Source organism: Myotis daubentonii, chromosome 3 (genome assembly GCF_963259705.1).
Source record: "Myotis daubentonii chromosome 3, mMyoDau2.1, whole genome shotgun sequence".
Classification (NCBI taxonomy): domain Eukaryota; kingdom Metazoa; phylum Chordata; class Mammalia; order Chiroptera; family Vespertilionidae; genus Myotis; species Myotis daubentonii.
The window spans coordinates 67378710-67392988 of NC_081842.1; the positions used below are offsets into that span (position 1 = coordinate 67378710).

Here is a 14279-nt window from a genome sequence, read left to right on the forward strand (position 1 = left end):
GGTTGCCCCACACACAGAGGGCAACCAGTGGCGAGGGGTGGGGCTGGTGAGTGGGTGGGAACAGACAACTTCTCGGTTTCTCCCCCCAACCAGCAGGCTCTGATCACCTGATGGGGAATGAGGAGCTAGGGGTGGGTGGTGGTGGACGTGGGCAGTGCCAGGCCAAGGTAGGTGTAAGTGAGTGGGGCCTCGATTGCCACACACACACAGGGCAACCAGCAGCGGGGGGCGGGGCTGGCAAGTGGGCAGGAACATCCTACCTCTTGGTTCCTCCCCCCAGCTGGCAGTCTCTGATCTCCCAATGGGGAATGAGGAACCATGGGTGGGTGGCCATGGATGCGGGTGGCTACTGGCAGCCAGGGAAGATTGGCCCTGACCGCAGGCCAGGCCTAGGGACCCTAACCATGCACGAATTTCGTGCGCCAGTCCTCTAGTCTGTTATAAAAGAGAATAGAGAATTAAAAATTTTGATTTTTACTTAAGACATTACAGACCAGTAGTTTTATTGCTAGCTTTACCCAGTGGCCAGATAAATTTCTATTAAACGAGTACAAAAAATGTTTTACATAAATGTTAAAGGCACGCTTTAAAATTAAATACCCAATGCATTTTTAAGTTTATTTTTTACATGTTCTTACAAGCTAATATCTTTTTAAAATATGATACTTTGTAAAACACTGTGTAATATGAAGTGGAACTAAACAAAGCTGGCAAATGTAACACGTTTCTCTTCTCATTACTTTTGCATACTTTGCAAACTTTAGTAGGATATTTCTTTTTAAATAAAGTTTCCACAATTGAAATGCTATTGTAATAATTATCTTGGTATATGTGATGCTCCAATTCCAGATACGGCTGAAGTAGTGACAGAATAGAATCATTCAATTTTTTTCCTTCACCAGTGTAAATTTCCATATTGCAAATATACCCAGTCTTGCTCTCACATACCATTCTTACAAGTAAACCATATTTAATAATTTTAGCTGAGTTGTAAGTTTGAAATAGAAGACATTTCCTCCAGGGAATCATGCCTTCATCTAATGATAATTCTTGCATAGGTTTATATATTGTTTGAAATTTACTAATAAAGTGGTCGAGTACAGATTGAATTTTAAATAGCCCGAAGATTTACTCATGTTTGCATTGTCATTGAAATGCCAGTAAGTCTAGGTTTGTTCAAATGATTTCGACTGATCGTCTGAGGAAATATTGGGACAGCTAGAACTGGATTTATAGACCAATATTCTTTCAAAATAACCTTTCGAGTATGCCCCATTAGCACTATAAGTCCTAAAATACTTTTCATATCTGTTGGAGTAACAGGAGACCACTTTATTGCTTTCAAAATTTTGTGCTTTCCCAAATTTTGGTTATAATACATGTTTGATTGATGACAAAATAGTTCAAACAGATTGTCATCAAAAATCAGGTTGGTGACTTCAATTATGTTCTTAGAATCAGATGGTATAACTGTAACCCCAGAATTACCTTCAAAATTTCCCAAATTAGGTTGAAAGTCCTCTTTTGACCAATCATTATCTTGGGAACCAAGATGCAAATTACACTCAAAATAATGTGTGGAATTGTTCAAATTTTCAGGTTTGGAATCACTTGAAATTACTATTTTTCACCTTTTTGAAGGAATAACTATATCACTACCACTGTCAAAGCTTTCATCACTTTCACTTATAATATCTGATAAATTGTCAGCAAATATATACAAAATTTTATCATGTTCTTTGTCACTATCATGGTTACTGAGCACTTTAAAAATATCAAATTGATATAAAACAGTTATTGTTATTACTAATGACAAGAGACTAATCACTTTTAATTCCTTTTTTAATTTTTTTTTTTTTTTTACAGAGAGGATGGGAGAGGGATAGAGAGTTAGAAACATCAATGAGAGAGAAACATCAATCAGCTGCCAGCTGCACGCTCCCCACTGGGGACGTGCCCGCAACCGAGGTACATGCCCTTGACCGGAATCGAACCTGGGACCCTTGAGTCCGCAGGCCGATGCTCTATCCACTGAGCCAAACCGGTTAGGGCGAATTTTTAACTTCAGTGAATGCATTTTCCATTACACTGTTTCTTTCTAAATGACAACTATGAAAAGCCAAGAAATCTCATGATTGGCCACAAGCCTGAGAACAGAAAACATGAGAATTCTCGTGGTCCGTCCGCAATGTGCTAAGAACTGATGAGCTAGTAAACTAAGACTCTTTGCTTGGCTCACCAGGTTATAATTCTTCTACTTGAACAGCCAAAGATATTTTACAGCATAGTAGCTGAATAAACAAAGCATAGTAACCCTTAATTTAAACTGATTTTCTTTCTAAAAGAAGATTCGTATTTATGATTTCATATCTTTCTCAAAGAGGGGGATTATATTATTCTGTATATTTCCCACTGTATGTCTTCTTTTGATAAGGTCAAGTGAAATGCTTACAAGTTTTAAAAATTTAAAAAATATATATTTAACTGGATAACCTAGATGAAATGGATATATTCTTAGAAAAATACAAGCTTCCAAAACTCAATCAGGAAGAATAAAAAAACCTGAATAGGCTGATAACTACCAAAGAAATTGAAGCAGTAATCAAAAATCTTTCAGCAAAAAAAGCGCTGATCCAGACGGCTTGCAGGGGAGTTCTAACAAACATTCAAAGAAGAACTGAAACTTATCCTCCTCAGACTATTCCAAAAAATTCAAGAGGAAGGCACACTTCCAAGCTCTTTCTATGAAGCCAGCATTACCCTAATTCCAAAATCAGATAAAGACACCACAAAGAAAGAGAACTACAGGTCAATATCCTTGATGAACATAGATGCTAAAATCCTTAACAAAATTCCAGCAAATCATATCCAGCATTACACTAGAAAGATCATACACCATGACCAAGTGGGATTTATTCTGGAGATGCAAGGTTGACACAACATCCACAAATCAATAAATGTGATACATCACATAAACAAATTGAGAGATAAAAATCACACAATCATATAAATCAATGCAGAAAAAGCATTTGACAAAATCTAACACCTTTCTTGATAAAAACTTTCAGCAAGTGGGAATAGAGGTATCATACCTCAACATAATAAAAGCCTTATATGACAAACCTACCGCCAACATCATACTCAATGGACAAAAACTAAAACCATTTCCCCTAAGGACAGGAACAAGACAGGGATGCCCACTTTCACCATTGCTGTTCGACATAGTACTGGAAGTGCTAGCCATAGCAATCAGACAAGAAGAAATAAAAGGCATCCAATTTGGAAAAGAAGAAATAAAACTGTCATTATTTGCAGATGACATGCTATTGTACACAGAAAACCCCAAAGATGCCATCAAAAAACTACTAAACTTAATAAATGAATTGGGCAATGTAGCAGGATAAAAAATTAGCATCCAAAAGTCTATGGCTTCCCTATACACCAATAATGAACTCACAGAAAGAGAAACTAAAAAAAAAAAAATCCCATTTACCATTGGACCAAAAAAGTTAAGATATCTAGGAATAAACTAAGGAGGTAAAAGACCTATATGCAGAAAACTACAGAACATTGAAAAACGAGATAGAGGAAGGCATAAACAAATGGAAGAACATACCGTGTTCAAGGATTGAACAATGATATTGATTCTATATTATTAAAATGTCCATACTACCCAAAGCAATTTATAGATTCAATGCATTCCTCATTAAAATACCAACGGCATATTTCACAGACCTAGAACAAACTCTCCAAAAATTCATCTGAAATAAAAAAGACCCCAAATAGCCACAGTAATCCTGAGAAAGAAGAAAGTTGGAGGGATCTCAACACCAGATATCAAGCTGTATTATAAAGCCACTGTTCTCAAAACTGCCTGCTACTGGCACATGAACAGACCAATGGACTAGGATAGAGAACCCAGAAATTGACCCAAGTCATTATGCTAAATTAATATTTGACAAGGAGGCAAGAGCATACAATGGAGTCAAGACAGTCCCTTCAATAAATAGTGCTGGGAAAATTGGTCTGATACATGGAAAAAAATGAAACTAGATCACCAACTTACACCATACACAAAAATAAACTCAAAATGGTTAAAGGACTTAAATGCAAGATGGGAAACCATAAAAATCTTAGAAGACTCCATTGGCAGCAAAATATCAGACATATGTTATAGCAATATCTTTACTGATACAGCTCCTAGGGCAATGGAGACTAAGGAGAAAATAAACAAATGGGACTATATCAAAATAAAAAGCTTCTGCACAGCAAAAGAAACCATCAACAAAACAACAAGAAAGCCCACTATATGGGGGAACATATTTGCTAATGTTATCTCAGATAAGGGTTTAATCTCCAAAATTTACAGGCAACTCATACAATTTAACAAAAGGAAGATAAACAATCCAATCAAAAAATGGGCAAAGGACCTAAATAGACACTTTTCGAAAGAGGACATACAGAAGGCTGAAAGATATGTGAAAACATGGTCAAAGTCACTAATCATCTGAGAGATGCAAATCAAAACAATAATGAGGTACTATCTCACACCTGTCAGAATGGCTATCATCAACAAATCAACAAATGACAATTGCTGGAGAGGATGTGGAGAAAAAGGTACCCTCTTGCACTGCTGGCGGAAATGCAGACTGGTGCAGCCACTGTGGAAAACAGTGTGGAGTTTTCCTCAAAAATTAAAAATAGAACTCCCATTTGACCCAGTAATCCCACTTCTAGGAATATATCCCAAGAAACCAGGAACACCAATCAGAAAGGATATATGCACCCCTATGTTCATAGCAGCATAATTTATGATAGCTAAGATTTGGAAACAACCTAAGTGCCCATTAGTGGATGAGTGGATTAAAAACCTGTGGTACATCTATACAATGGAATACTACACCACTATAAAAAAAAAGGAACTTTTACCATTTGTAACAGCATGGATGGGACTGGAGAACATTATGCTAAGTGAAATAAGCCAGTTGGAGAAAGATAAATATCACATGATCTCACTGATTTGTGGGATATAATGAACAACATAAACTGATAAACAAAAATAGACCCAGTGACAAGGTAACACTGAAAAGACTGTCCAACCTCAGAGAGAACGTGGGGCGGGGGGGGGGGAGGGGTTAGAGGTCAACCAAAGGACTTGTATGCATGCATATTAGCATAACCAATGAACACAGACACTGGGTGGTGGGAACTTGCTCTCAGGGTGGGAGTGGCCGATGGGGGGTGGGGATCAATCAGGGAAAAAGTAGACATATGTAAAACTTCAAACAATATATATACACACACACACATATACATATAGTTAAAAGTCTGTCTAGTATATACATGAGGTATTTGTGGGGATTATGTGTGCATAAAAGGGATCTGTTAATAAAAGACAATATCCTATCTAATAATAGACAAGCATGGTAATTAACCGTACCTCCGACACGCTTCCCATTGGCTAATCAGGGCGATATGCAAATTAACTGCCAACCAAGATGGCGGCCGGCAGCCAGGCAGCTGAAGTGAAGAGGAGGCTTGCTTGCTCCAGTGATGGAGGAAGCCAAGGTTACCCGCCTGCCGCTGCTGGCCTCTGAGCTACACTCTAAGAAACAATGTTGCAATTATAGAAACTAAACAAACCCCAGAAACCTGCTTTCAGCCAGCCGGGACTCAGAGCTGGAGCTGCACCAGTGTTTTAATTATAGAAGGCAAACAAACCCAGATACCTGCTTTCAGCAGCCGAGGTCTCAGAGCTGGAGCCGAGCCTCAGAGCTAAAGCCGGCTCTCAGTTCCAGTGACAGCCATAGAAGGTAAACAAATCCCAGAATAAAAAAAAATAGAAAAAAAGGAGAGGTTGGGAGCTTCAGTGACCCGCCAGCCTGAAAACGACCCTCAGCCCCTCACCCAGACTGGCCAGGAACCCCAGTGGGGTCCCTCACCCTGAAGGGGGTGTGACCAGCTGCAAACAGCCATCATCCCCTCATCCAGGCTGGCCAGGCACCCAAGCGGGACCCCCACCCTTATCTGGGACACCCTACAGGGCAAACCAGCCGGCCCCCACCCGTGCACCAGGCCTCTATCCTATATAGTAACAGGGTGATATGCAAACTGACCCTAACAGCAGAAAGACTGGGAATGACTGGTCACTATGACACACACTGACCACCAGGGGGCAGACGCTCAATGCAGGAGCTGCCCTCTGGTGGTCAGTGAGCTCCCACATGGAGGAGCTCTGCTCAGCCACAAGCCAGGCTGATGGCTGCCAGTATAGCGGTGGTGGTGGGAGCCTCTCCTGCCTCCTCAGCAGCGCTAAGGATGTCTGACTGTAGTTTAGGCCTGCTCCCTGCTGGCAAGTGGACATCCCCCGAGGGCTGCCAGGCTGCCAGAGGGATGTCTGATTGCCATCTTAGGCCCAATCCCCGGGGAGCGGGCCTAAGCCAGCAGGTGGTCATCCCCTGAGGGGTCCCAGAATGAGAGAAGGCACAGGCTGGGCTGAGGGACCTTCCCTCCTCCCACCCGAGTGCACAAATTTTTGTGCACCGGGCCTCTAGTTTTAAAATAAATGACTGAGAAAAATTGTGTATTTGTTAATACATGAATACTAGTAATTCACATTTGAAGGGGCAATATGGTGATATTAACATTTTGCATACATATGATTAAGTTTCAAGACTTTTCTACTTACCCCTTTAAATGAAACAGAAACAAATGCAATATTTTTCTTAGTTTATTTTTTGTGAAAATACTTTCCAGGGCTACAGTTGCTAGAAACTGGCAGGGAAAAACCCCTCAATTTACTATGATTAGATATTTTAAGGGAAATATGCAATTTAAAAGGATTAACATTTTATTCCTCATCCTACAGTTTGGAATTGAAACAGAGCCAATTCCAGAAGATATTGAAGATCCCAAAGCCTACAGGTATGGGAATCCTATATAATAAAAGCATAATATGCAAATCGACTGAATGGTGGAACGATGGGTCAGCGGGGCCGGCTGGCATGTGCCAGTGGGCAGAGGGAGGGGATGGTGATGGGGGGCAGCAGTGGCCAGCGTCAGTGGAGGGGCGATGCGGGGGGCAGGGCTGTCCCCAGATCGGCCCACGGGGGTGGCCTCCTGCAGCGGGGTGATTCAGGGTGAGGCCGGCCAGTTCCATCCCTTGATCAGCCTGCCTGGTTGCCTCCCGCAGAGGAAGGCCAGGCTGTGGCTTAGGCCCGCTCCCCGTGAGCGCTCCCGGACTGCAAGAGGGTGCAGGCCAGGCTGAGGGTCCCCCCCCCCCGCCCTCGCCCCCCCCCCCCCTCAGTGCACAAATTTTCATGCACTGGGCCTTTGGTTTTTGATAAATACCTACTAAGCCTGAGCTTTTGCAAAACAAACCAATATGTCACAGAAGTTGACTAAGCTAAATACATTTCCAAATATTTAATACTAATTTTCTCTGTGCTGTTTCTGTATCCTAATTTGTTGGTCTTTCAAATTTTGTTTTCAGTATAGAGAATGCCAGAAGAAAAAGAGAACATGACAAGTTAATGAAAGAAGTGGAAGAAATGAAGGCCAAGAAGAGAGAACAACTCAAAACTTTGAGGAATCAATTTCAGAAACTGTTAGAAATGAATGAAGAATTACCAAAGCATATGCAGTTTCAACGGACAGTAAGTCAAAAAGAAATTCGGCCAGTCAATGTGTTGGCAGCCACCAAACTACTGTACCACTTGTCACACAACTTAGTTTGGATGCAGAAAAACCTCTTAAATACAAAGTTTACTTCTGGATTTAGCTACCTTTCCTTTTTTGTGTGTGTAACAAGATACAAATATAGGTTTGAATCTGGTTATCAACTCTTTATCATATGCAGTGAAGATATCTAACTATTGTATATATATGACCTGATTCTTGGTGCTTCCATTTCCATAATTCACCAGACCTGTTGAAAAGACAATACCTGCTTTATCCACAGAATTTCTGACTTAGTTTATGTGTAGCTATGGTGGTGAACACTGAATTGTTTAAGATAATTTTGTATTGATTTTTTTTTTCTTTTGTGACTTACTGCAAAACTCCATCTACTTGCCAGTGATTCTTTTTTTCATTTTGTTGTTGTTGTTAATTGTCACCCGAGGATATTTTCCATTGATTTTTAGGGAGAGTGGAAGAGAGAGGGAAAGACAGAGAGAAACATCGATGTGAGAGAAATACATTGACTGGTTGCCTCCCGCATGAGCTGGGGCGGGGAGGAGCCTGCAAGCGAGGTCTGTGCCCTTGCCCGGAATAGAACGCAGGACCCTTTGGTCTGCAGGCCAATGCTTCATCCACGAGCCAAACCAGTTGGGGCTTTTTTTTTTTCTTTCCATTTTTTACTTCTTCCTTAATGGGAGTACTGTCAAGCACCTTATCAAATAAAAACCCAGAATTTATCATCCTGACTATATCCGTGGTTTGCCCAGTCCTGTCATTCTAGAGGCACTTAATCGATTTCATATAAAAATGCTTGGGTGGGATCATAATGGTTAACTCACTTTGGTTAAAAGATATCTATGCTCTTTCAGTAAGAAAAAGGTAGACACTTGGCAGAATATGGGTGACAAAATTCAAAATAAAGGACAACTGAGGCAAGATCTGTAGCTAACACCTAACACATATCATGACTTAAACCTCCAGCTCCTCTGGAAAGAATAATTGCTACTCCCAATTTAGTGTACAAAGTACCTGAAATTTTATAGGCGTGAAGGTAGGAAACATGAGGCCTCTAAGTATCTTTATGGGGAAAATAACCCCCTTGGTAACCAGAACTTGGTGATGTTAAGAGGATGCCAAAGACTTTGCTATCGTTCCAGGGTAGGGTCACGTGGGAGGAGGTGTTCAGCTAAGGAGCTAATGGTCAGCTGTGCCCAGTCCAGCTGGTAGCAGTAGTTGCTTTAGAGTGGAGGGAAAACAGTTTTTTAAAACTCTGTGAAGCTCCGGAGTATTTTTTTAAACTTTATATATTCTTTAAATATTCTGTTACCATTCATTATTTTTATTGTGAGAAGATCATTTAGTACATAACTTCATTTGCATCATTGTTAATTATTTTTGAGAACTGTTTTCTATTTTTTGTGGAAGATCAAAAGTTTGTTATTTCCTTCTAGAATGGAGAGTGTTTATGATATTTGGGAGAGAGTAATGATGCGGCAGAAAATTGAGGACACAACTTAAAATATATATGTATGGTATAGGATTGATAAAGTACCCATTTTGATGAACAAATATACCTATCTGCAGGATTTTAATATAGATTCCACAATTCGTGCTGAGATGAACAGAAAAACAGCTCATAAGATTCATCAAGTGGAAAAGGAATTAGCTTGGGAAAAAGAGAAACATGAACTTGGCCTAAAGAAGCTAGAGAAAAGGTAGGATCCATATTTTCTTGCAACTTAAGATGTTTGAGAGCATATATTTGAATAAAATAGTTTGCAGTGACTTAATCAAAGTGGTCAGATAAGAGGTCTTCTGAAATATGCACTAACTCTTAAAATCTCAAGAAATCTTCTTGTCATTCCTACTAATAACTTCCTGAGCTTTCTGCTCACTTCTTGTTAGTTTAAATCTGAGAAATTAGTTTAACAATTAGATACAAACCCAATTATGTAATATATATTTACTTTGTTTTTAACAAATTATTTTTTCTCTAATTGATAAAATAGCATGTAAATATTAAAAAAAAATAAAATAGAACCAAAGGACTTAAGATGAGAGACAACTTCCTGTCTTATCCCTTTATCCCTCTCATGTATGAGTTTGACAGGGAAAATTACTTTTCTTTTTAAGATATAATTTACATGCAGTAAACTGCATAAATATTTTTTTTAATCCTAACCCAAGGATATGTTTATTGATTTGAAAGAGGAAGGGAGGAAGGATGGAAGGAGGGAGGAGAGAGAGGGAGAGAGGACGAAAGAAAGAGAGAAACATTGATTGGTTGCCTCTCATATACACTCTGACCTGGGATTGAACCTGTAACCTAGTTGTGTGCCCTGACCAAGAATCAAACCCACAACCTTCTGGTGTATGGGATGATGCTCTAACTAAGCCACCCAGCCAGGGCTGAAATGCATAAATCTTAACTGAACAGCTTGATAAATTTTTACAGATGTATAAACTAATATATCTGATACCCAGATTAAGAACATATATACATATATATAGCACTCCAGAACATTCTCTTATGATCCCTCCCAGTAAGAATTTAATCTCCAAAAATGAATGTTTACCACCATAGATTAGTTTTGTCTGAACTTCAAATGAATGAAATGTTGCAGTATGAACTCTTTGGTATCTGACTTCTTTACTTGGTGTCATGCCTCAGGTTATCCATGTTGTTGCAGGTAGCAGTAGCTCAATCTTTTTCTTGCGTTGTAATATTCTATTAAATGGTAATGCCACAATTTATTTGTGCATTTAACTGTTGATAAGTAGTTGTTTCTTCTATGTTTTGACTACTTTGAGTAATGGGACTATAAACATTCTTGTGCCTTTTTTTATTTTTTTGGTGGACATAAACACTTATTTCTGTTTGCTATATAACCAAGGGTGAAACTGCTGGGTCCGAAGTTATATGCATGTTTAACTTGATTAGACACTGCCAGACAGTTTTCTAAAGCGGTTCAACCAATTTATATGCTGGTCCTAAACGTGTGAGAATTCGAATTGATCCCCTTGTATTGGTTCCCTAGGGCTTCCATGACAAAGTACCATAGACTGGTTGATTTTTAACAAGAGGTATTTACAAACTGATAGTTGTGGAGGCTGGAAGTCCAAGATCAAAGTGTTGACTAAGTTGTTTTTAACTGAGAGAGGGGAAGGAGAATCAGTTCCGTGCCCGTCTCTGAAATTCTGGTGGTTTGTCAGGAATCAGTGCTGTAGATGCATCACTCCGTGCTGCTGCCTTCATGTGGTGGACTCTCTGCGTCTCTTCCTATAACCTTCCCTCTGGGCATGTCCACATTACCTTTCTTTTGTGTATAAGGACACTAGTCATGCTAGAACCCCATCTAATCACCTTATTTCAACTTGAATACTTCTGCCAAGACTCTACTTTCCAGATAGTCATATTCTGAGGGACTGGGAGTTAGTACTTTAACGTCTTTTTGAAGGACACATTCAACCCATAATACTCATGCTTTTCATCTCTTGGTATTGTCATATCTTTAAATTCCAGCCACTGGCCTTTCCCTAAAGAGTAATGATTTTCATCCCCTTTTCCTACACTTATGGTTATTTATGTCGTCTCTTTTGCTACGTGATTATTCAAGTCTTTTGTTTATTCTAAAAATTGTGTTGTAGGAGTTATTGGCATAGTCTGGATATGAGTCTTTTGTCATATATATGGCATGTACCTATGACACATGTATATATATGACATATATATATATATATATATATATATATATATATATATATATATATATACACACACACACACATACACACACACACACACACAGAGTGGCCAGGTTATTCTGATCGGCCAGATTATTATGACCACCCCATCAGTACTTCGTTGGGCCACCTTTTGCCTTCAATACTGCGGTGATTTTTCTTGGCATGGACTCCATGAGATGTTGAAAGGTGATGCGAGGAATCTGACACCATGCCTGATGAATAGCACTGTCCAGTTCTGTGAGATTTGATGGTTGTGGAATTAGCTGCCTGATGGTTCTTTTAACTTGGCCCACAAATGCTCACTTGGATTGAGATCTGGTGATTGTGGGGGCCACCTAAGCAAGGTAAAGTCTCCCTCATGTTCTTGAAACCACTTCTGCACAATAGGAGCACCATGGCATGGTGCGTTGTCTTGTTGGAAGAAGCCATTCCATTGGGATACGCCATCAACATGATAGGATGAACTTGATCAGCAATGATACTTAGGAATGTTGTGCTATTCAGACGTTTATAATGATCTGGCCCTCTAGCAACTTCAGTGGGAAATTATAGCTAATTTGCCTACAAACGTCAGGTGGTCATAATAATCTGGCCACTCAGTATGTGTGTGTGTGTGTGTGTGTGTGTGTGTGTAAAATATCTTGCTCTAGTCTGGTTGGATTTTCATTCTCATTATTGTGCCTTTTGAACAGAAGTTTTTAATTTCAAAGAGTTCAATTTATCATTTCTTTTCAATTTATTAATATTCCACTAATTCTTTTACCACTAGTTAGAGCTTTCATGCTGTTGTTAGAAAACTTTGTCTGTTCCCAATTCATGAGATAATTCTCCTATGTTTTCTTTATTGTTTCCATTCTCTATCTTGAATAATTCTAATGGGTATTGTAAGATACAGGGCAAGTCATAGATTCATAACTGGGAAGGTCATGGTGGGTAGTCACATTCACACTCCAGGTGTATAACTTCTTTAGTAAAAGGCTTATTTTTGCTGTAAGCAAGCCCTGCACATTGTTTCTTTGCATCTAGCTTAGCACACCTTTGAAATTGCCCCCTTTCAGACCCCTCCTTCTAAAGTATGACCACATTCAAGAAAGCACATGATCCCCACTTTGCTTTCTCCCACCTTCGTGTAATCCCCCCTAATCTCATGCTTATCCAAGAAACTGCAAACTGTCATTGTCTAAAGCATTTATTTCAATCTGTTGAGATCTTGCTTCCAGGCATATCTTCTATTTGGCTCAAATAAATTTTTGTAAAAAAACAAAAAAGAGAGATTGAGTATCATTTGTTTCTATATGGACATGAGCATTACAAATCCCATTTGTTTCTAATTGACTCAGTGTCATTTGCTGAAAAAACTATTCTTTCCTCACTAGATTGTAGGGATGCCACAGTTAACTGTATGTATGTGAGTCTGTTCCTAAACTCTTCTTTCTATTCCATTGGCATATCTTTAATCTAGTCTCACATTGTTTTATTCTTGACTTCTGATATTATTACTCCTCTGGCTTTGTTTTTCATCTTCAATATTGCTTAGGTTCTTTGCATAGAATCAACTTCTCAATTTTCACAAAGCATGCTAATATTTTTTAATTGAAATTCATTGAATCTGTAGATCAATTTAGACATAATGGACATTTAAACAATATTGACTTTTACAATCCATAAACATGATATATCATTAAACATCTCTTCATATATCATTTTAACATCTCTTCTAGTGGTGGCAACCATTAATCTAAATAACATATTTCTGTGAATTTATTACTAATCATTATTTATTGACTTCATAGTATGATGATTTTTAAAAAAATATATTTTGTTGATATTTAACAGAGAGGAAGGGAGAGGGATAGAGAGTTAGAAACATTGATGAGAGAGAAACATCGATCAGCTGCTTCCTGCACACCTCCCACTGAGGATGTGCCTGCAACCAAGGTACATGCCCTTGACTGGAATCAAACTTGGGACTTTTCAATCTGCAGGCCGACGCTCTAGCCACTGAGCCAAACCAGTTAGGGCATAGTATGATGATTTTGATCACCTTAATTACTAGGTGTACTGGTTAATAATGCGGATTTTTTCCAATAGATGGAGTTACACGTATATTGATATATATGCGATTTGATATGTATACTATTTTGTTGTATTGAAAACAAGCTTCAAAACTGATATGTCAAATTTGCTGAAGGTGTTAACATCATAGATATTTTTACGCTTAAAAATGTTGAATTTCGTGCCAAAAGAAGAGCATTTGCGGGAAGTTTTAATTCATTATTTTGAAGAAAAGTGCTACTGAAAGTTACCATATACTTTGGGAAACTTATGGTGAACATGCTCCATCTCAAGATACTTGTGAATGCTGGTTTAAACGCTTTAAAAGTGATGATTTTGATGTGAAAGACAAAGAACGTTCGGGTCATGCAAAAAAGTTCGAAGACCAACAATTACAAGCATTATTGGATGAAGATGCATGTCAAACTGAAAAACAACTTGCAGAAAGATTAAACGTTGCTCAGCAAACAATTTTCGATCATTTACAAGCAGTGGGAAAGATTTTAAAGAAAAGAAAATGGGTGCCACATCAACTGAACGAAAGACAAATGAAAAACCGAAAAGTCATCAGTAAAATGTTGCTTCAATGACATGAAATAAAGTCTTTTTTTGCATCGAATTGTTACTGGTGATGAAAAGTGGATTTATTTTGAGAATCCCAAATGCATAAAATCTGCATTATTAACTGGTTAATGCTTGATCTGCATTATTAATTGGTTAACTCTTGATCTGCATTATTAATTGGTTAGTGCTTAATCCTCATTATTAACTGGTTAACAATTAATCCACATTATTAA

General features: G+C 38.7%; 1 protein-coding gene across 1 annotated transcript in view; it reads left to right on the top strand.

The window, feature by feature from the left end:
- Nucleotides 1–14279, top strand: part of CFAP44 (cilia and flagella associated protein 44) — a 114265-nt gene that overhangs the window by 56265 nt on the left and 43721 nt on the right. The window contains exons 19-21 of the mRNA XM_059687827.1: nt 6869–6924; nt 7493–7655; nt 9265–9395. Of these exons, the coding sequence (XP_059543810.1) occupies nt 6869–6924; nt 7493–7655; nt 9265–9395 (350 nt within the window). The remainder of the gene's footprint in view (nt 1–6868; nt 6925–7492; nt 7656–9264; nt 9396–14279) is intronic.